The sequence below is a fragment of the Nylanderia fulva genome, unplaced genomic scaffold (genome assembly GCF_048542155.1).
Source record: "Nylanderia fulva isolate GAGA-0341 unplaced genomic scaffold, ASM4854215v1 Scaffold1, whole genome shotgun sequence".
NCBI lineage: Eukaryota > Metazoa > Arthropoda > Insecta > Hymenoptera > Formicidae > Nylanderia > Nylanderia fulva.
The window spans coordinates 3,587,848-3,612,672 of NW_028189192.1; the positions used below are offsets into that span (position 1 = coordinate 3,587,848).

Below are 24,825 nucleotides of genomic sequence, written 5' to 3' on the forward strand. Positions count from 1 at the left end.
AAAATGTTTCTGCATCAACCAATCAGGAGACGAGAGATTGTTTCGCGATTGGTCGCAAATGCTCTGCTCCTAGTTGACAGTTAAGGATTGACACTTGTCAGCTGATTGGTCGATGGGCGATCTATTGTGAAATGACTCGAAGAAATTTTTATTTGTTTTATTTTGATCGAGCATTTTTGCGTCTCTCTTTCACACAACCTCTATAATTCATGAATTGTGATTATTGATTGTGTGATTATTTATTATTGCTTCTTGTTGCAATAATTTTCAATGTCGAGAGATTAGAAATACGATGGTAGAGGAGATCATTAATTCTAGCAACAAGCCGAAAGTAAGAATATCTTTGATGACAATGAAATACCTGTTCCTAAATCTGCGAAATACAATTTTTTCTTCTTTAACACTAATTATTTATATTACAGACTAAAACGGCTCGACCACGTCCGGTATATTTGTGGAATGTATTAGACGTGCAAAAGTGGTTGAGACGACATTGCAGTGATTATTATCAGCTGTATCACGAGAAGTTTTTGCACGTGAGCATTTTTTTTTTGTAAAATTTGTTTATTCAATCTCTATATCTTTTCCAAATTCTTTACATTACTTTCTTCTTTAAATTTATTTTTGCAAGATCCACTGAATTGGCGATAACCCATTTTAGAACAAAATTAATGAAACATTTAATGATAGCATTTCTGTTTTTTTTTTTTTTTTTTAGCATGACATTACAGGAAGAGTATTGTTAAGAATAAACGAACATATTTTGCTACGACTTGGTGTTGAAAATGAACAGCACAGGATGGACATATGGAGAGAAATTATGAAATTGCATCTCAAAACAGATATGCTAGAGATTAGAGATATTGAACGACGCAATAATATGAACTTTGATTAAACTTGCATGCAAAATTTTTATATTATATCTTACAGTTATATTTTTATATGTAATGTTTATTTTTAATAAATGCATTTTGTAATGTATTTTTTATGTAAAAATGTGCAGTCTATTTAACATGACTTATAAGAATAAAAAAATGAAACTCAACATTGTATGTATTTACATACGTATGTATGCATTTTTATTTTCTAATACAATGCAGTTTGTCTTATCAACAAAGAGAATTTACGGTCCTTGGCTAAAGATTGATTATGGAGACAAAAGATTAAAATCTAATGAAATTGAAGATGAGGAAAAACAATATATGTAGTCTGTGTGAAAAAATCAGTAGACATGTTTGAATTTTTGAGAAAAGAATTCTATTCCAGAAAAATATATGGAATAATCCTATTTTTCTAAGTGGAAAATGCAGAAAGTGCTTTGTGATAGCAACTTTTATCAATCTAGCGAGTTGATAACATATAAGATGTTTGGTATTGAGTAAGACATAAAGATTAGTGTGAAATGATCAACAAGTATTGCAAATATTGCAAAATTACATTTCCAATGCATGACAAATTAACATATCACTTGATTATAAGTATAGTATTATAAATTATTATTCGAAAATGCTCGCATTCTATAAAGTTTTCCTATACTTTTAGAGACATAAAGAGGATGATCACTATATATATACTGATTCAATTATATATTAATTTATAATTATAATAATTAATTTTTTTTAAATATGTGATTTAAGATTTATAAGAGAGTTCAATTATTTTTTAAAAATAATAATAATAGGCCTTCTTATTCATGATTATCAAAAATAATAAGTTTTTTTTAATGTATCATATATAAAAGTAAATAAAGTTTTTAATTTTAATAATATATTAATTTTATGAATTTTTATTATTTTTAAATTATTTAATAACAAAATTACTTCTATTTTTTTAAATCTTACAAGTTACAAGCCAGAAAATATTATTTATATATATATAATATATTTAGATTTTGTAATTACATATAATATAATTATAATTACAATAATAATATATATGTTAAATAATCTTATATAAATTTTTATTTTTTTGTATATTTTTGACATAAAATTATTTTAATAATAATATTATGTAAACATTTCTGTAAAGCAGTAATTGTATTTTAAATTGAAAGATGAGAATATCAATAAATTAAAGTTTTTTATTTTTCGAGATTTAGTTGACAAAAAAAATTATCTCATTTGTTGTAAATGTAAAAAATAAAGACGAAATTCCAATTTAACGCAAACCGGAAGTGCAGTGGTTCGCTGTGCGATCTGATGCCATCAGATTTAAAGAGTTGCCCTTCTATATTACTGTGTGATTATAGGCCGTTTCCGTTTTGAACCTCTTTTCTGTGTAATTCTCGATACACAACGTGGTTTTTACCTATTAGCGGACCTAAATCAACAAGGAAAGAAGGAGAAAATCTCGATATATATAAAATGGTAATTTATTATTTATCATTAATAGTTAATTATTGTAATTAGTTCACTTAATTTGGTACATCGCGTATTTCGCGTTCTCAAAATATTCTCAGTATGGAATGAAACCAAACGCAGCACGTATTTTGCAAATGTATAAATTTTACGAAAAAGTAGTAATATTTCTTGTCAAAATTGCGTTTATTTATTGCTAAACGAAATCTCGAGAACGAATTATAATCTAGTATATCCTATAACCTAACTTTATATATGTAATGAATATATTGATGTTCAATATTATTGTATATACTTGTAATATATTTTACAAGTCCATTAATATACTTGATTTAATTCTGTATATTTTTCATAGACTTGCAAACGTAGGAATGGTGGACGTGCCAAGCATGGCCGTGGTCATGTAAATCCAGTTCGCTGCACCAACTGTGCTCGCTGTGTCCCCAAGGACAAAGCAATTAAAAAATTTGTTATAAGAAACATCGTCGAGGCGGCTGCTGTTAGAGACATAACGGAGGCCAGCTTTTATCAGTCTTATCAGCTGCCGAAGTTGTATGCTAAGCTCCACTATTGTGTTTCCTGCGCTATTCACTCCAAAGTAGTGCGCAACAGGTCAAAGGCTGATCGTCGTATCAGAACACCTCCTGTCCGCAATTTCCCCAGAGTAATTAAAACTTTAATTAATTAATATATTAATACAAATAAATTTGATATTTTAAATTAACAATGGAGAGTAAGATATAAGAATATTGATGAAAGTAATTTTTTTATACAAATTTTTAAAGATTTTGTTTATATATGTATAACAAAATAATTTAATGTCAAGAATACACGAGAGAAAATTAAAATTTAAGAATTTAAGCTATTATATACAATTATAAAATCCACAATATGTTACGTACATTTATATATGATACTTTTTTGTTTTCAGGATTTGCGTCAAGGCCAGCAGAACAGGAAATAATTTTATTATGTAAAATTAACATTATAAATAAAAATTCAAAAAACTATTATTTAAGACTTTATTTATTTCATATAATATAAATTACAGAACATGATATTACTTTTATTATTTCAAGAAAGAGATAAATTACATGCATTGCTTTATCAGAAATTAATATAGTATCTGTCAATCTATTATATGGGAAAGTAGTAGTCGAATTCTTCAGAACATGAAAATTTTAGGTATATATTTATTATATGCGTAGAGATAATCTATGAACTGTACTATGCTAATATCTTTCTAATTATAAGTTTTAAAGCACAATTTTTAATTTGAGTTCTGCCAATGAATTAATTTCATAAAAATACGTGCATTTTTTACTTTAGCAAGAACAAACTTCTAGTTATTATGTAAAATTAATGTACAAGTAATAATTCTCGAATATACATATATGTATGTATATATATACCTATATATATATGTATATATACATATATATATATACATATTTAGATATGCGGCAATGGAAAAAAATCATTTGTTTGCATCTTCCATTGCTTTTTTCAGCGTTTTTTCAAATATTTTTTTTGAATCGCAAAATCCTTGCTTCGTTTTGCCGAATGAATTCGGCCCAGCTGATGTCGGTGTTTCGCGACCGATATTTCGCATCCTCATCCTCGCTTCCGCCGGCATCTCCTCTGGCTCATCATCTTCATCCGTATTAAACACCGCGGCCACTGTCGGTTTTTGTACTGTCGTTGCTTTTGGAGTTGGTTTCTGATTGAGAAGAAAGACAATTTTGTACAAAATAAAACAAACGAATTTGAAGAAAAAAGAAGATATATAAAAAGATGTGTAGAGTATCAATCTGTATAAATGTTTTACTTACGGAAGCAGAACCTAATTTAATCTGAATTCCTTTCTTCTGTTCGTTGCCAGCCTTCTTCCCAAAACCGAATGCTAACTTTTGTTTCTTGGAGTCGGACTGATTGCTGTCATCTGAGTCGCAGTGCTCCTCGGATCTGAGTGGCGAACGGTCCCTATCCCTATCATCCCCTCTCCTGTCCTCGGCTCTGTAGACACTTGACCCTGACAACGTCAAACACTGGCAAAGTTCAGATCAAGTTAAACAAAGTTGACTTTTTAACCGGAAATCTTTAAGCGGGTTATGCTTAGTACAATATTCATCTCCTATAAATTCAATAAAAAAATTAGTTTTACAAAATCATTACTGTAAAGTAATAATTATTATTCATAGAAGATGTTAAAATCATTAAGTATTCTTATAAAGTTACTGTGTTGCGACATACTTTTTTAATGAAAATGTGTAAATTAGAAATTAAGTACTTGAATTTATCGTTCAAGGAAAAGTAATAATCATCGCATTTTTCAAGTGCAAAAGGCAGCCCGCATAAGGGAATATTGTTGATTAAATAAGGTAAACGCATTATCAGATGATAATACATTTTGAGTATAATTAATGTTGTTAATGATCTTCCTTAAAAATATTAAATTAAAGATTACTTTTCAAGAGCAATTCTGCAATTAATATTTTAGGATTGTACATTAATCTAACACAATTATATTAATAAATAATTGGCCTAAATATCTTCATCGAGATAATTTGCGCTTAACGAGCGTCATTTAGATCGAGTGTAACGCGTAATAGATAAAATGAACAAAACCTTTTCTATAATCGTCCCCGGGGTTTCTCCTGGACATCCTGTCGATATTCCTCTGGACGCAGCTCGAAGAAGGCTTTTCCCGACCAACACTATCTTTCGGAGTACGCTAAATAACCTCTAAAAATCGTTACTTAAGCTGTCCTTCCGATTATCCGTCTGTCATTGCTGCCAACTTACAACGTTTGTTAAGCCATAGACGTTGCGCAAAGATATAGAATCGCCATGATAGGTATTTTTCTGTCGGCCAATCAGAATATGTCATCACCCTATTATCGTTTACATCGCTTCTAAAAATTAAGAATTTATATAACCTTGTTTTTTCGTAAAATATATAATTAAAAAATGATTTAATGTATTATGCAGCAAAATTGTTTATTTTTGTATATATAAAATTTGCTGAAGTGATAAATTGATATCAACAACTGCTATTTTCCAGCAAGTAAGTTGAATCAATTAATGTAAACATTAACCTCGACTTCCTAATGCACATTCTTGTACTGTTTTGCATAAATAAACGTGCATATTTCGCTATAAGTAATTAAATTCTTAGTATTTCAAGTTTTACACTAATATTGAAGAATTAATTTGAACTGTATTTAAAATTTTGGATTGTTGAAATTGGGTTAGTAAATCTTTGCTAATTGAGTTTTTATTCCTCTGTAAAAAGATGATTTTTCTCTTACACATTTGTATTATTTTTGCTTACTAAAAATATGCAATTGAAAAATTTGTACAACTGTGTTAATAATTTTTTTTTTTACAGCAAAAATGAACATTGGCTTAATTCTTAGATCAGCACATCAAGCGATAGAATCTATTGTTCCAAAAATTCTAACAATTGGAACTGTTCAAAATGTATTGGTTCATAGAATTCATTACATATGTGACAAGCAGAAGTTAAATTATTCACCAAACAGTGGTTTTAATCGCAATACACCTTCTCTTCTGCAACCAGGATTACCTATGTATAATTCTGTATGTGGCTTAAAAGCGAAAGGTCGTTTGCAACTTCGTTGCAAAGACTGTTATTTTGTATGTAGAGAAGAGAGATGGTATGTAATGTGTAAGACACATCCGAGGCACAAACAAGTAAAGATTAAAAAGAGGGATTACAAAACATGGATTCTAACATCAGCTTCGCAAAGCCCAAGAAGAGGCTGGTAGTGATAGATATATAGATTGAAATAAAATAACAGTCTTGAAATTTTGAAATTAAATATCAATGTGTACAGAACAAATAAAATATTAATATTTCCAAGTATGTAATGTATGAATATTTGCCTAAAATAATAATATTACCAATTCAAATTTTTTCTCACTACTTATGGATATGAAATTAATTTGTATAATAAAAATTACTTTTATCAATATTTCTGTCACTATAATTTCATAATTTTCGAGATAATATAAAATAATTATACTTTAATAGAGTTATTTTGTTACTATTATTTAATGATAGGACTGATAAAAAGCAAATTATAATATATTTGTATCAAATCTATACAATTAACGTATTTGTACCTTGCATCTTATTTGAATGTTTAATGGTTTGAAATGTTGTATTTTTAGTCATTTTCATTATTTGTTTGCAACAAATATTGAACGTTTATATCAACATTTTTAGCACTAGTTAAATATTCGATAATTTTATTATTAACATTTGTCTCCCATAAAAATGACTAACAATAAGTCGTATTGACCACTAACCATACAATATGTCCTTATAATATGTCTATTCTCTTTGCCATGGATAAAGTCTAAAGTCTGGATAATATATAATTAAGATACATAGAAAAAAAATAAAAATTTATTTTACAATTACATTAGAGTTTATAATTTTCTCTTAATTAAAAATAATTTATAAAGTATAATTATGCAATATACGTATAAAATAATAAAGTCTAAAATTTAGGATGTTCACACATTATTAACGTTTATAGTATTTGTAAACAATGATATTTATAAAGTAAAAATATAATATAATATATATATACAATACATATATATATATATATCTCAAATCTTAAAAACATTTAAATTAATATTTTTAAAATCTTTACACGTTATTATATTATATTCTTATATATTGTAATATTATAATTTTATTAAAATATTAAAAACAATATTTAATAAAAATTTAAAAAGCGAAAGAGTAAATTAAATTAATACTGAGTTAATGAAAAATATATAAGTAGTAGATAAATAAAAGTAGAAGCATTCACAACGTAGATAAGTACATATGTTGTCCTACGAATTAAATAAATTCTGTTAATTCAACTTAAAAGGTCATTTTCCGAAGATTGTTTATCTGCTTGTTGATTTGAAACAGACGTATATCAATCTTGCGTTGAATATAGTATAGTTTTTCATAGCCGCTCACTTTTTTTCTTAGCTAGAACAAATTATTTGATATTTACTGATACAAAATAATAAATTCGAAAATAATAAATGAATATAAATTATATATTTATTTTATAATTTATATATAATTTACCATGTCAAGGTGTTTTTCACAATTTATATGATTAATTACGTGAGTTAATGCTGCAATCGTACTGACTCCACTGTATAAATAAAATAGCAGAAGTATAATTAGTATATTTAACAAACTCATATAATTATGAATATTTTTTTACAAAAAAGTATCATTACCTCGGTTTTAACTTCTTTATCATGTCTTCTAATGGTAATATTTCATTATTCCTTATATGCATTGCAATAATATTAAAATAAAGATGAATACGGTCTTTAATACTTAATACGAGATCTTCAGTTTGTACTTTTAATCCCGAAAGCGTTAAAAGTATGTAAAGTTTATCATAACTTTCAATGCAAGTTAAGGATTTTAAAATATTGTTATCATGTGTAGTTTGCCACAAACTAAATGCTTTTATCCAAATTTCACTAGTTGCCCTCTTTATACCATTACAATATACCCATTCTTTCCATGATGGTAAAATTCTAATATTTAGAAACAAAATCAAAAAGAGAAAGTAGAGTTACAAAGTTTATAGTCTGAGGTATCTTGATCAAATAAAACAAAGTATTGCGCGAGTTATAAAATTTCAGATTATAAGAAGCTGTAATATCTTTCAGAAAAATTACTTATGCTCTTTAGGATTTAATAGATGCCGTTCCAATGTCTGTTCGGCCATAGAGATACATTCGTCAAGACCGAGAATGCATGCCCATTTGACACTTTCTTGCCTTAAAGATTTCATATTATCACTATCGTCAGAACTTTCGACGTATTTTATTTCCGTAAGAAGCTTACTCAGTATATTCCTCAATTTCATCTAAAATAGTAAAACAATATGAAATTTATATTTATATTTATAGTTTGATATTGATGCTTATAAAAAAAGGCACAATATATGTATGCATACCTGTATGTATATGATATACATATATAATTATAATATTTATTGAAATTAACACAAAATCATTGATATAAAATTTTATGTTTTGTATGTAACAATCTATGTAATACTTTTTATTGATGAAGAAATATGTCCCTATATTTACCCTGATTAGGATGTTCTCTGTTTCTAGAAGTAAGAAGGTACTCGACATACGTTCAATGGCTTTGATCATAGGATACCATGCTATATATTCTTTTTCTTGCGATAAATAGTTTGTGAGGTTCCAAAATATAGCGGGGCTAAGTTTGGGAGGCTCTTTTCTTATCATAAAATAAAATGCATCATCGATAATTTGAGCACGATTTAGAACATGTATATTTGAATAGTTTGGAGAATTCAGATAATTCGCAATTTTTTGCCAATTCTCATAATCATAATAGACGCGATAATATCCTGTTGTAAAATAAGTAAATTTCCTTCATTATAAAATTCTTTTGATTAGATTAAAATATATTATTTCTGGATATAATTGCATATTCTTTTGTTTTATATTGAAAGAACACAAAAGTAGAAATTGCTCATATCATAAAAAAGATTATAACGTGTACATTATTTGTAAAATTATTATTCTTATAAGTATATAATGTTGCTCCGGAATATAGAGCTGCACAGAGAATTTTGTACAAAATAATTTATTTTTTTTTTAAAGTAATAAATTATATTTTAAGAATAATTTAGATTAAATAGCAATATATATAGCTTAGATTACTTCATGTTATAATTTTATCGAATATTATTAATTTTATCGAATTTGTTTATGTGTGTGTGTGTGAAACATTTTACACGTTTATAAAAACTACTAACGCTAATAAGCATATTATACAATATAGTATAAACGTGCTAACAAATGTACGTTATTTTACATTGAAATGACATCATTTAATGTCAAAATTACGTGCGCTTGCTTGAGATAGCAACATAATGTATTTATCAGTTACTAATATATTTACCAAATTGTTTTAAATTGGCTATAATCCAACCATATTCTTCAAACGGCAAGGAAAATGTGCAATTAAAATTGTGTGGATTTATCTACTTTCCGTCAAGAATAAAAGTGTCTTCAAAATTGGATTTAGTCTCAGTAGTAATGCTTACAGGTATCCACCAAGAATTCATAGAGGATTTTGCTAGCGATACTGTTACATGTGTAAGACTATCGTGTGTTACATTTATAACAGGATAACGTCGATATTTTAACCAAGCATCCATTCTTTCTGATACATTAAATGAATATTCTTTAAATAATGATTTATCTAATGCAGTTTGCATGGCGGTCCAGAAATCGTCGAGAGTTGCCGATTGAAACATACTATAAATTTATAAAAATTATTGTTGATAGTGTAAACATAATAGAGATCATAGAAAATATAACATATTATTATAATTTGTAATTTAACAGAGTGTATTAATTGATTACATAATTTGTATATATCTATAATAATATATAATTTAATATAAATATTTAATTAAATATAGACTGTTTAATTTAATATAGTCTATATTGAATATTTAATTTAATATAGACTGTCTCGCTTAAGTGCGCGCTTTTGATATTATTTCTATTATTTATTTTACAATTGTCAAATTGTTAATCTTCGCGCGATGATAGTTGCTTGATGATTATGTATGTATACATCATTAGAGAATTAAGCACGATAAGTGTAATAAATTATACTTAAAATAAAAAATTAATTTAAATGCCTTTTTAAAATAGAATCTTTCGATGAAAATATATTTACGCTTTCATTAGACTCGCGCGAGACTCTATAACCCACACACCTATCACGTTGCGCGGTTCGCGCGAGACTGATTCTCGTAGGAGGTATCGTGAGCGCGGCACCGTTGGTCACATGACCAGTGGTCACATGGGCAGTGGATACACTGATCACGTGACCACGGTTTCCCGCTCACGATACCTCGCACGACAATCAGTCTCGCGCGAGCCGCGCAGGGTAAAGGATATATGGGGTATAGAGTCTCGCGTGAGTCTCATGAAAGTGTAGCTATATTTTCATCGAAGGATTCTTTTTCAAAAAGGGATTTAAATTAATTATTCATTTCAAGTTGAAAATCTATTATACTTATCGTGCTTAATTTTTTAATAATGTGTGTACATAATTATTATATTACAATCATTACTTACTGATCATGTCGATATATGTCCAAACCTTTTCGAAATACTTCCTTGGTAAGTATATGTTGCAACATGCGCATTATTGCAGGTGCTATTCATAAAATATAATCAATATGTTTAAAATTAATTTCAGCGTCCAAAGTTCGTGATTACTTTCGTGTACATTTTCCACGTGTAATACTCTTTACATTTTTTCCTTCAGCATTTCTTTACTCACTATTTCCTGCCTCGTTTAAAAGAACGACGCATCCAATTTCATTTAACATTGATTCATAATTATCGATATAATATTCGCCATGCGACAAAAAAAATAATCGATCATGAAGGATGAAGGATTCATTAAGTATTCATTACATATTTCTTTGTCTCATCTCGTCATCTTACGTTAGAATGCTACAAAATTCAGCAAAATCATCAGTTTTCGACTCAATGATAAATCAATGTCATAATGTACGAAAGCATTTATAATCATCGATATAATGTCATCAATTTCGCATCATTAAATCTGGATCGCTGGATTCAGATTCGATGCAAATCGTTGCGTCACAGGATCATTCTCTCGGACTCGTGCTCTCATATCTCTTCATAATCATCGAGTCACAAATTAGTTAAAGGATATACGTGGAAAATAAACACGAACTGACTGTATATGTCATGATTTGATGAACAAGAATTAATTTCATAATAGTTCTATAATTACATCTTTTTCTCACGTCTTTATAAGACAAAATTAATGTATCAATAAATTGTAGATAAATTTATTTAAAGTTATACTTCTTTATGACATTCACAATCACGAATTATGAACTCATGTAATTATATTTACTTATTGTTAGCCTTACCTTTAATGTAACGGGAAAAAGACAGTGAATTAATTTCTGATAGATTATTAATCCGTGATATAAGAGGCAGCATAAATTGATGGCGAGAACTATCTAAATAAAGAGAGTCATGTTGGACCTGCACTACAAATAAATCCAACATCTGGGAATTTATGAGAATCTAGAAATGAAAATGTTGATTTATAATCAAATAAATGCTCAATTAAAAAAGATGATCGCATTTGCAATATTGCACGTTATGATAGCAAATTATTGTGAGTTGTGAGTATAACGTGCGATATTGCACGTTAATGCTGAAAAATATAATTTTACTATTTTATATATCATTGTATAATTAATAAGATTTATACATTTAATTAAAAATTAGATAAGATTAAGATTAAATATAATTGAGATTAAATAGATTTAATCAGAAAATGGAGAATTTTTTTATTTTAATATAATGTAATAAGGGTTTATAAAAATTGAAAAGAATTATTTTGATACTATTTAATTAGAATTTTAGCTTTAACAAATAAAAAATACTTATTAATTTGCATATAATACTCGATGCAATGATACATGCACTTTTTAAACTGCAAATTACTGCTAAAAGATAATAAAAGATATTAAAAAACAACCTTGTCGACAGCATCTATTGCGAATATTGTAGCAACACCTTCATTCAGCCAGAGGTCAGACCACCAAGATGGACTGACCAGATTACAAAACCATTGGTGCGCCAATTTACGTGCTATTAAATACGCTACTTTTGTTTTGTGAGCAACAGGATCTATTTCTTCATCATATATGAAATCTATTTCTCTAAAAATTATTTATATAGTTAATAATAATATAATTTTTTTGCAAAGTTCTTATTAAAGGTATGCAATTTAATATTTTTATTACATTGTTATTATATACACATATATATTAGTTCAAAAATATTAAGTCAAACACATATGTATATATTTATATATATATATACAATATATACTTTCTTTTCTTCAATAAATAAAAACAAGAAATTTGATAATTATGATTTTCAGCAAACAAAATTTCTTTATTAAACAAGAAATGTAAATTTTAAAATTATATTATGCTAGTAATTTTGAGACGAACATCTGATATATTAAATGTTAAAATAATCTTCTCATTATCTTTATTAGCTATTTAAAGAAAGATATGTTGACAAATTATGCATATATGTATGGTATATATATAAATTTCTATACTTTTATTATTGTATTTTATATAACTAAATTAAATAGCATATTTATTTTTAAAAACATTTTTGTTAATTGGAACAACATGATAAAATTATATTGTATTATATAAATAAATGTGTAATATATATAAATGTACGTTGCGTTCTATATATATGCTCATTAAAGTTTATTGAAATAGTCATAACGTAGTTATGAAAATATTTTTGATTTCCTCAATTTTACACTTTTTTAATAAAGTAATTTTACTAAATAAAGTAATTTTATCAGTGAATAAATTAATATATTCTAGTTAGTTGTATATATTACCTGTAAAAAACGAGCCACCAATTATTGTCTATGGCATCGTATTGATAACCCGGTATTAAAACATGCAGTATGCTTGGTTTGTATATTTCGTCCTTCATATTGATTTGAAAATGATCTCTGACATTTGTAGCAACATCTCGTGCAAATTGTACATATTGTTCTGAAGGTTTTCTACACCATACATAAGGAATCTTTCTTGCATACGATCCGCCATGGTATTCGGAAAACATAAAAGCTATGAGATAAGTAGGTATTTTAGGAGTCTTTTGGTAGATTGACCATGACCACCTCGTGTTATTTTTATCTAGATACTGTTTGCGTAGCGGCATATTCGATTCAATCGTGTAATTTTTATCGAAACATATTGAAATGCGGAAGACAGCCGTAAATTTCGGCTCGTCCCAGCATGGAAATATTCGTCGAGCCCCAATTGCCTTGAAATATGAGACAAGCAACATCCTAACAACACATTTAATAAAATGTTTTAGATGCGATAAGTTTTCAATTATTGCTTTTATACAAAAGTAGTAGATTAAGAAATTTAAAAGTACTACTCTTATGGAAATTTATCATACTAGTTAGTCCAAATAATCATTTATTTCGAGTACTAAAATTACTGTATATATAGTACTTGAAATAAGTGATTATTCAGACTTACTAGTGATAAATTTCCATAAAGGTAAAAGCTGCCATATAAAATTTGATTTATAGACAAGGTTCAAATTATTTTAATTCCTATTCAGCTTATTCACAGCGAAAAAATATATTTCGTAACATTTCAATATTACTAAACTTTACAGAAAAAAAATATATATATATACATATATATTATGTATGTATGATAAATATAAATCTATTTATCTCAATAGGTAAATATATCCATTTCTTAAGAATAACTTTCATAATGTGTACGTTCTGTGTAGTTTTTATGGTGTTAACTCTCGAATGTAAAAATTGAACGCAATTGTTTAATATCTATATTAACAGCTTAAAAAATTTAACTAATTTAAGTCTAATAAAATTTAAAGTACATTACGAAAGAAATATAACTAATATAAGTCTAATAAAATTTAAAGTACATTACGAAAGAAATACGATCACAATTTCTTTTTCGTTAAAAAATTTATGATAGAAGAATATGTTATTTGTCAATAATTTCTAAAAAAAATTATAATGATCGATGTTTACAGTATTATATAAAAATGCTGTTATTTTTTAAATATTTTAATATTTACTCACCCATTCTTTCCTCCTTCGTTTATATAAGATGATAAGTAGGTAACATCCTTCTTTAAATCATTATTGAAATTTATGGCTAAAGTATAATTCCCTCTTGACAATGTAGATTCAAAATAAAAAGTCATAATTTCCATTTTATTGCAATATTTATATTTTAATGGTTTGTAAACGTTCATATCATTTTCTTTCATCAGCGTGGATTGAAGTATTTTTATGTCGTGATGCGCATGTAAACTTATATTTTGCGTTGGCTGAAGGATATTTATCTTAATCTTAATCTCGTTGGAGGAAGAAAGGATTATATTGCCTATTTTGTTAGGTCTCCATAATTTAATGTTATAAAGCTTCGGTATTACATGGTTCGGCAAACGATAATTAAGTCCAATGCTGCAATCATTTCTCAAATTTTCGTTGACAGCAGAAGCGTCAATAAATAATAAGCCGCTGTTCAACAACAGTGCTAAAAATAACATTCTTGTTTCTATTTCAGACACCTATAAGAACAATACTTTCGTTAGAAAAAAACTATAAATACAAATTAATCGTCCAACAAAATACATCGTGTTTTTCCTATCGTTTTTATACAAAAAAAAGAAGAAATAAACATAAGAAAAATTACAGCAATTCTTTTATCTAAAGGATACAAGATCTATTTATTATATATGGTACAATATATTAATGCTTAATTTAACCTGATAATGTATTTAATTATAATAACATTCTTAACTATTTTTGAGAATAATATTAAATGCTTTAGCGAAAAATATTTTATATATGCATAAAAATCTCTCTCTTTTTATTACTCCTGTAACTATGCTATTATATAGAGAGAAGCTATCATTACATAATATTAATAGAAACATTAATACGTTAAGAATTATATGTTAATTATTTATTATTTCTAATCTTTCTATATTTACACTTTGCACAAATACTTAAACTTAAAATATAAAATTATACGAAATAAAATAAAATAGAGAATCACTTTTTTTTACTCTAACATAAATATTATTTTACTACTATAATAAGAGAGAAAGAGAGAGAATATGTATATGTCCATGTATGGGGTGTATCTGTATTTATAAAATAAAGTTATTCTATTTTTTTTATGATATTGAAAATTAATGTCTTATATAATAACGATTAATATTTAGTTTGAATTGCATTTATTGCAATTTCAAACGATTTAAGCAAAGTTCATGATTAATTTATGTTTCGCACATTTGAAGCAACAATAAGTTATACTAGGTAAACACATTCCTTTTTTAATAAGCGTAAAAAATATAACTTAAAATATAATTTAAACACTGCAATGGCAGCACAAGAAATAAAAAGTAAGAAATAAAAAATAAGAAATAAAAAGAAGTAATATAATAGTAATACCCAGTCAGAAATAATCGGTCGATTCCATGTCGATTTGACGTCGATTTAACTATTATTTCTGGCTGGGAAGTACACAAGCGACGGGAACGTAATTAAAAGAAATTAACAAAATGAGACTAAATAAGAATTATTTTAATAATTTTTGAGAAGATTAAATTTTTTGAATGTAACGGTAATGTATCATGTATCTGTAATTGAAATTATGTGCCGATTAAAATATATTTCTCTTTGTAACAATTACATTACAGTTGACATTTTTATATTATCACAAACTATTAAATTAATATGTGTATATAACTTCTTACCATTCTCAGAGAACACCGAAACCTGACTATACTGTCTCGGTGCTTCAGTCGTATATATAATAAATAACTTATAATCCCCACAATTGTATGTAAACAATTTTGATAAGGTCTTACATATAATGTTTTGCTGGCAAATCAATAAAAAATAAAACAAATAACATTCCCGTTAAATTTAAAATATGTTTAAAAAGCACATATTGTGTATATGTAATTGTATATAATTACATCCTCTAGAGAGATACTCTATGAACATCTTATACGAATATGTATACCACTTGCAGGATTTAAACACATTGAAACTAATATTTATCATATATATATATATATATATATATATATATATATATAAATACTAACAAATTATAATAATATTTAAAATTTATTTAAAATTTAAAGTTTATATTAACATCTTTATTACAATTTTTATTGTTAAAAAAATTTATAATAAATATTGATATAAACTTTATATAACTCCATACAAATTAATAGTGATAATATATAATAAGTAACATATTATTACATTAATATATATATATATATATATATATATATATAGTGATAAAAATAATATTAGAGAAATATTAGAAATATCTATAAAAATATTAAAACAATATTCACATTAAATAGATATATAATATACAATTAATAAGGGAAGAGAATATAGAAACTTTCTATATAATTATATAGATAAATACAAATATAAGAGCATTATAGTTATTATTTTTGCTTGATTGATCATTCATTTTTGTGAATATTGTCAAATTTCAAAATACGAAAAATAGTTTCTCAGCTGCTTGATTTGAGACCTGCGTAGTTCTAGCTTACGGTGAAAGTCTAAACTTTGTTGTTTTATGTTCTTGTTCACAAATGTTCTTATCTGAAATAAATTATTTTTATGTTCATTGTTTATATTTGCTCATCGCATTAAAAACTATAACATGTAATATTTTTCCGCGGCATACATAATCTAACGCTTTATAATTTTAATGTAAGTAAGGTAAAAGAGAATGTGTATGTGTGTATGTGTGTGTGTGTGTGTGTGTGTGTGTGTGTAATCATGATATATGTAAAGATATAATTCAGTTTTTTTACCAAAATCTAATAAATAAATAAATATATATATATAAGGTATCGAGTTTTATATAATATTTACCTTCTCAAGATGGTTGTTATGACATATATGATTAATGATGTGAGTTAATGCTGCTATCGTACTGATTTTCCTATATAAATTAAATAGCAGAATTATAATTAGTATATTTAACAAACTCATATAATTATAAATATAATATTTATTTTTATAGAAAAGTATTATTACCTCGGTTTTAAATTTTCAAAATTCTTTATTATATTCTCTAATAACCTTTTATTATTCTTTATATGTTTTTCAATAATAATAAAATAAAAATTAATACTGTCTTTAACACTTAATTTGAAAATATCACGTTCTTTCTTATTTAATGCGAAAAGAAGTATGTGAGGCACATCTTTCTTTGCAATGCAAGTTAAAAATTTCAAAATACTATTATCATGTGTAGTTTGCCATAAATCAAATGCTTTTGTCCAAATTTTATAAGCCTTTTTCCCCTTAATACCATTACAGTATATCCATTCTTTCCATGATGGCAAAATTCTAATATTTAGAAACAAAATCAGAAAGTAGTGTTACAAAAGTTTATAGTCTGAGGTATCTTGATCGAATAATACGAAGTATTGCGCGAGTTATAAAATATCGGATTATAAAAAGCTGTAATATCTTTTATGAGAAAAATTACTTATGCTCTTTAGGATTTAACAGATGCCGATCAAATGTCTGTTCGGCCATAGAGATACATTCGTCAAGATCGAGAATGCATGCCCATTTGACACTTTCTTGTCTTAAAGATTTCATATTATCACTATCGTCAGAATTTTCCACGTATGTTATTTCCTTAAGAAGAGCATCCAATATATACATTATTTTTTCCTAAAATCGTAAAATAATATGAAATTTATATCTATATTTATAGTTTGTGTTGTTGCTTATGAAAAAAGGCACAATATATGTATGCATATGTATATGATATATATAATTACAATTTTTATTGAAGTTAACACAAAATCGTTAATATAAAATTTTATGTTTTGTACGTAACAACTTATGTACTACTTTTTATTGATAAAGAAATCTGTCCCTATTTACCTTGATGTTACGTAATATTGGATGTGGGAAGATACTCGACATACGTTCAATCGCTTTGATCATAGGATACCATGCTATGTATTCTTTTTCTCGCGATAGATAGTTCGCGAGTTCCCAAAACATAGCGGGTCTAAGCTTTTTTATTGTAATAAAATAAAATGCATCATCGATAATTTGAGCACGATTTAGAACATGTATATTTGAATAGTTTGGAGAATTCAGATAATTCGCAATTTTTTGCCAATTCTCATAATCATAATTAACGCGATAATATCCTGTTGTAAAATAAGTAAATTTCCTTCATTATAAAATTCTTCTGATTAGATTAAAATATATTATTTCTAGATATAGTTGCATATTTTTTTTGTTTTATATTCAAAGAACACAAAAATAGAGATTGCTCATATCATAAAAAAGATTATATCTTGTACATTATTTGTAAAATTATTATTCTTATAATTATATAATGCTGTTTCGGAATATAGAGCTGCGCTGAGAGTTTTGTAGAAAATTATTTATTTTTTCTCTATATGTAATAAATTATATTGAAGAATAATTTAGATTAAATAGCAATATATATATATATATATATATATATATATATATATATATATATATATATATATATATATATATATATATATATATATATATTGCTATTTAATCTAAATTATTACGATATATATATATATATATATATATATATATATATATATACATATATATCTCGTAAATTACTTAATGTAATAATTCTATCGAATATATTTATGACATATTTTATGCTTTTATAAAAACCAACGCTAATAAACATATTAATAGTACAAACGTCCTAAGAAATGCACGTTCTTTGTCAACAAAATGGTATTATTTAACGTCAAAATTACGTGCGCTTGTATGATATAATGTCTAATAAGCAGTAAGTATAATGTATTTATCAGTTAATATTATATTTACCAAATTGTTTTAAATTGGCTATGATCCAACCATATTCTTCATACGGCAAGGAAAATGTGCAATTAAAATTGTGTGGATTTATCCACTGTCCGCCAAGTAAAAATGTTTCGTCAAAATTGGATTTAGTCTCAGTAGTAATGCTTACAGGTATCCACCAATAACTCGTAGAGGATTTTGCTAGCGATACTGTTATATAAGTAGGACTATTTTGTGTTACACTTATAATAGGATAATGTCGATATTTTAACCAAGCATCCATTCTTTCTGATACATTAAATGAATATTTTATAAATGATGATTTATCTAATGCAGTTTGCATGGCGGTCCAGAAATCGTCCAGAGTTGCCGATTGAAACATGCTATAAATTTATAAAAATTAATGTTGTTGACAGTATAAACATTAAAATAGAGATTATATTAGAAAATATAACATTACTATCATATGATTTACAATTTATCAGTGTATTAATTGATGACATAACTTTTATATACTTATAATAATTTAAAATTTAATTTAAAACTAGACTACATCTTTTACAGAAATTTATCACTTGTAAGCCCAACTAATAACTTATTTCGAGTACTTAAACTACTGATATATAGTAATTTATGTATTTGAAATATATGATTAATTGGACATACTAGTGCTAAATTTCTATAAGAGATAAGCGCGCTCTTTGCGCATGCCTCTATTATTATTTTTATTATTAATTTTACAACTGTCAAGTTATTAATATTCGCACGATTACAGTTGCTTGATGATATGTACATATCATTAGTGAATTAAGCACTATAAGTAATAAATTATACTTAAAATAAAAAAATAATTTAAATTCTCTTTTGAAATAGAATCTTTCGATCAAAATATATTTACGCTTTCATTAGACTCGTGCGAGTCTCCATAACCCATGCATCCATCACGCTGCGCGGTTCGCGCGAAACTGATTCTCGTGCGAGATATTATGTGTGTGAGCGCGGGACCGATTCATTTCAAGTATAATCTATTACATTTTATCGTGTTTAATTGTCTAATGATGTGTTACATATTTATTATATATTACAATTATTACTTACTGTTTACGTAGATATATGTTGAAACCTTTTTGAAATACTTCCGTGGTTAGTATATGTTGTAACATGCGCATTATTGCAGGTGCTATAATAATTTACATTATAAAATGTAATCATGTTTAAAATTAATGTTAGCGTCCAAAGTTTATGACTATATATCATGATTTGATGCACAAAAATTAATTTTATAAAAGTTATTTAATTATCTTTTTCTTACTTTTTTATGAAACATACTTAATGTACCAATAAATTGTAGATACATTTATTTAAAGCTTTGTTCCTTTATGACATTCACGAATTATAAACTCTTGTAATTATATTTACTTAGTTTTACCTTTAATGTAACGGGAAAAAGAAAGTGAATTAATTTCTGATAGATTATTAATCCGTGATATAAGAGGCAGCATAAATTGATACCGAGAACTATCAAAATAAAGAGAATCATGTTGGACTTGCACCACGAATAAATCCAACATCTGAGAATTTATGAGAATCTAGAAATAAAAATGTTGATTTTATAATCAAATATAAATGCTCAATTAGAAAAAAATGATCGCATTTGCAATATTGCACGTTATGACAGGAAATTATTGTGAGATGTGAGTATAACGTGCAATATTGCACGTTAATGCTGAAAAATATAATTTTACTATTTTATATATATCAAAATAAGATTTTTAAATTTAATATAAAATTAGATAAGATTAAGATTAAAGATAATAGAGTTTAAATAGATTTAATCAGAAAATAGAGACTTTTTTGATTTTAATATAATGTAATAAGGGTTTATAAAAATTGAAAAGAATTATTTTGATACTATATATATTTAATTAACATTTTAACTTTAACGAAGAAAAACTATTTATTAATTCGCATTTATTAATGTGCATTTTTAAGAAACAACCTTATCGACAACATCTATTGCGAATATTGTAGCAACACCTTCATTCAGCCAGAGGTCAGACCACCACAATGGACTGACCAGATTACAAAACCATTGGTGCGCCAATTTACGTGCTATTAAATACGCTATTTTTATTTTGTGAGCAACAGGATCTATTTTTTCATCATATATGAAGTCTATTTCTCTAAAAATTAAACAAGAAATTTAAATTTTAAATATATATAATATAATGTTCGTAATTTTGAGACAAACATCTGATATATTAAATATTAAAATAATCTTCTTATTATCTTTATTAGCTATTTAAAAAAAGATATGTTGACAAATTATGCATATATGTATATATATAAATTTCTATATTTTTATTATTGTCCCAGATAGCCACAGTAATTATTATAACATCATTTTGATTAAAATGATGTCATAATAATTACTGTGGCTATCTGGAGTATTTTATATAACTAAATTAAATAGTATCTTATATTTATTCTTAAAATCATTTTTTGTTAAATAAAACTACATGATAAAATTATATTGTATTATATAAATAAATGTGTATTATATATAAATGTACGTTACGTTCTATATATGCTCATTAAAGTTTATTGAAATAGTCATAACGTAGTTATGAAAATATTTTTGATTTCCTCAATTTTACACTTTTTTTAATAAAGTAATTTTACTAAATAAAGTAATTTTATCAGTTAATAAATTAATATATTCTAGTTAGTTATATATATTACCTGTAAAAAACGAGCCACCAATTATTGTCTATGGCATCGTATTGATAACCCGGGATTAAAACGTGCAGTACGCTTGGTTCGTATATTTCGCTCTTCATATTGATTTGATGGTGAAAATGATCTCTGACATTTGTAGCAACATCTCGTGCAAATTGTACATATTGTTCTGAAGGTTTTCTACACCATACATAAGGAATCTTTCTTGCATACGATCCGCCATGGTATTCGGAAAACATAAAAGCTATGAGATAAGTAGGTATTTTAGGAGTCTTTTGGTAGATTGACCATGACCACCTCGTGTTATTTTTATCTAGATACTGTTTGCGTAGCGGCATATTCGATTCAATCGTGTAATTTTTATCGAAACATATTGAAATGCGGAAGACAGCCGTAAATTTCGGCTCGTCCCAGCATGGAAATATTCGTCGAGCCCCAATTGCCTTGAAATATGAGACAAGCAACATCCTAACAACACATTTAATAAAATGTTTTAGATGCGATAAGTTTTCAATTATTGCTTTTATACAAAAGTAGTAGATTAAGAAATTTAAAAGTACTACTCTTATGGAAATTTATCATACTAGTTAGTCCAAATAATCATTTATTTCGAGTACTAAAATTACTGTATATATAGTACTTGAAATAAGTGATTATTCAGACTTACTAGTGATAAATTTCCATAAAGGTAAAAGCTGCCATATAAAATTTGATTTATAGACAAGGTTCAAATTATTTTAATTCCTATTCAGCTTATTCACAGCGAAAAAATATATTTCGTAACATTTCAATATTACTAAACTTTACAGAAAAAAAATATATATATATACATATATATTATGTATGTATGATAAATATAAATCTATTTATCTCAATAGGTAAATATATCCATTTCTTAAGAATAACTTTCATAATGTGTACGTTCTGTGTAGTTTTTATGGTGTTAACTCTCGAATGTAAAAATTGAACGCAATTGTTTAATATCTATATTAACAGCTTAAAAAATTTAACTAATTTAAGTCTAATAAAATTTAAAGTACATTACGAAAGAAATATAACTAATATAAGTCTAATAAAATTTAAAGTACATTACGAAAGAAATACGATCACAATTTCTTTTTCGTTAAAAAATTTATGATATAGAAGAATATGTTATTTGTCAATAATTTCTAAAAAAAATTATAATGATCGATGTGGTGTGTGTGTGGTGGGTGTTTACAGTATTATATAAAAATGCTGTTATTTTTTAAATATTTTAATATTTACTCACCCATTCTTTCCTCCTTCGTTTATATAAGATGATAAGTAGGTAACATCCTTCTTTAAATCATTATTGAAATTTATGGCTAAAGTATAATTCCCTGTTGACAATGTAGATTCAAAATAAAAAGTCATAATTTCCATTTTATTGCAATATTTATATTTTAATGGTTTGTAAACGTTCATATCATTTTCTTTCATCAGCGTGGATTGAAGTATTTTTATGTCGTGATGCGCATGTAAACTTATATTTTGCGTTGGCTGAAGGATATTTATCTTAATCTTAATCTCGTTGGAGGAAGAAAGGATTATATTGCCTATTTTGTTAGGTCTCCATAATTTAACGTAATAAAGCTTCGGTATTACATGGTTCGGCAAACGATAATTAAGTCCAATGCTGCAATCATTTCTCAAATTTTCGTTGACAGCAGAAGCGTCAATAAATAATAAGCCGCTGTTCAACAATAGTGCTAAGAATAACATTTCTGTTTCTATTTCAGGTACCTATAAGAACAATTCTTTTGTTAGTAAAGAATATAAATACAAATTGTACATCAAAATACATCATGTCTTTCAAATCGTTTTTATACATGAAAAAAAAGGAATAAACATAAGAAAAATTACAGCAATTATTTTATATAAAGGATATAAGATGTATTTAACAAAAATTTGACCATTTATTATATGTATATGATACAATGGTTAATTTAAACTGATAATATATTTAAATATAATGCCACTCGTTTATTTGTGAAAATAATGTTAAATGTTGTAGCGATAAAATTTTACCGGTCTCCTAATTATGCTATTAAAGAGAAACTGTCAATACATTATAATATTAATAGAAATATTAATACGTTAAGAATTACGTGCTAACTATTTTTTATTTCTAATTTTTTTACGTTTGCGCTTTGCACGTACACTTAAATTTAAAATAAAATCAGACGAAATAAAATAAGATAGAGAACCACTTTACTCTAACATAAATGTTATATTACTAATGTATTGAGAGGGAGAGAGAGAATATGTTATGTGCGTGTATGGGGTGTATTTGTATTTATAAAATAGAATTATTTTATTTTATTTATGGTATTTAAAACTAATGTCTTATACAAAAACAAAAATATATAGTTTGATAGCATTTTTTGCTATTTCAAACGATTTAAACAAAATTCATGATTAATTTATGCTTTGCACATTAGAAGCTCAAGTTATATAACATAAATATATTCTTTTTTCAATAAGCAAAAAATATAATTTAAACATTGCAATGGCAGCTCAAGAAATAAAAACTAAGAAATAAAATAAAGTAATATAGTAGTAATAGTACACAAGCGACAGGAATATAATTAAATAAAATTAACAAAATGAGAATAAATAAGAATTATTTTAATAATTTTTGAGAAGGTAAAATTTTTTAAATGTATCGGTAATACATCCTGTGTCTGTAATTGTAATTACGTGCGAATTAAAATACATTTCTCTTTATAACAATTACAATTACAATTGACACATTTGTATTATCACAAACTATTAAATCAATAATACATATATGTTTACATAATTTCTTACCACTCTCAGCGAACACCGGAAACTGACGCCGCTGTCGATACTTTAGTTGTAATAAACCTATAATCCCCACAATTCCAGGTAAGCAATGTTGACTAAGTCAACATAGCATATATAATGTTTTGCTGGCAAGTCAATAAAAAATAAGACAAATAACATTCCCGTTAAATTTAAAATATTTTTCAAAGGGAACATATTATGTATGTGTAATTATATAAAATTATATTCTCTCTATATATATATATATATATATATATATAGAGAGAGAGAGAGAGAGAAAGAGAGAGAGAGAGATGTTCTATAAACATCTTATTTGAATAT

At 26.1% G+C, this 24,825-nt stretch overlaps 5 protein-coding genes across 5 annotated transcripts; 2 read left to right on the forward strand and 3 right to left on the reverse strand.

Moving 5' to 3' along the window:
- The first annotated feature begins 110 nt into the window (after nt 1-110).
- On the forward strand, nt 111-1,045 carry ave (sterile alpha motif domain-containing protein aveugle). Its single transcript, XM_029299737.2, has 3 exons — nt 111-331; nt 423-536; nt 719-1,045. Exons 1-3 carry the CDS (start codon nt 293-295, stop codon nt 893-895), a joined length of 330 nt encoding a protein of 109 aa, XP_029155570.1. The 5' UTR covers nt 111-292; the 3' UTR covers nt 896-1,045.
- A 1,192-nt stretch (nt 1,046-2,237) lies between these two features.
- Nucleotides 2,238-3,370, forward strand: RpS26 (ribosomal protein S26). Its single transcript, XM_029299753.2, has 3 exons — nt 2,238-2,366; nt 2,713-3,021; nt 3,289-3,370. Exons 1-3 carry the CDS (start codon nt 2,364-2,366, stop codon nt 3,319-3,321), a joined length of 345 nt encoding a protein of 114 aa, XP_029155586.1. The 5' UTR covers nt 2,238-2,363; the 3' UTR covers nt 3,322-3,370.
- On the reverse strand, nt 3,366-5,167 carry LOC114928511 (PEST proteolytic signal-containing nuclear protein). Its single transcript, XM_029299751.2, has 3 exons — nt 4,986-5,167; nt 4,190-4,389; nt 3,366-4,077 (listed from the first exon to the last, which is right to left on the reverse strand). Exons 1-3 carry the CDS (start codon nt 5,020-5,022, stop codon nt 3,835-3,837), a joined length of 480 nt encoding a protein of 159 aa, XP_029155584.1. The 5' UTR covers nt 5,023-5,167; the 3' UTR covers nt 3,366-3,834.
- A 1,881-nt stretch (nt 5,168-7,048) lies between these two features.
- Nucleotides 7,049-16,099, reverse strand: LOC114928509 (aminopeptidase N-like). The gene is given in 12 exon segments (XM_029299749.2): nt 7,049-7,377; nt 7,480-7,549; nt 7,638-7,946; nt 8,091-8,281; nt 8,511-8,800; nt 9,358-9,716; nt 10,551-10,632; nt 11,384-11,543; nt 12,004-12,187; nt 12,898-13,356; nt 14,137-14,630; nt 15,825-16,099. Coding segments are annotated over 12 exon segments (2,715 nt in total). The 5' UTR covers nt 15,828-16,099; the 3' UTR covers nt 7,049-7,263.
- A 290-nt stretch (nt 16,100-16,389) lies between these two features.
- LOC114928510 (aminopeptidase N-like) lies at nt 16,390-24,625 on the reverse strand. Its single transcript, XM_029299750.2, has 12 exons — nt 24,508-24,625; nt 22,946-23,439; nt 21,679-22,143; nt 20,936-21,119; nt 20,366-20,525; nt 20,035-20,116; nt 18,961-19,319; nt 18,007-18,281; nt 17,600-17,790; nt 17,143-17,457; nt 16,978-17,047; nt 16,390-16,701 (listed from the first exon to the last, which is right to left on the reverse strand). The coding sequence occupies exons 2-12, from the start codon at nt 23,416-23,418 to the stop codon at nt 16,582-16,584; spliced, it is 2,694 nt and encodes an 897-aa protein (XP_029155583.2). The 5' UTR covers nt 23,419-23,439; nt 24,508-24,625; the 3' UTR covers nt 16,390-16,581.
- Between the last annotated feature and the right edge of the window lie 200 nt (nt 24,626-24,825).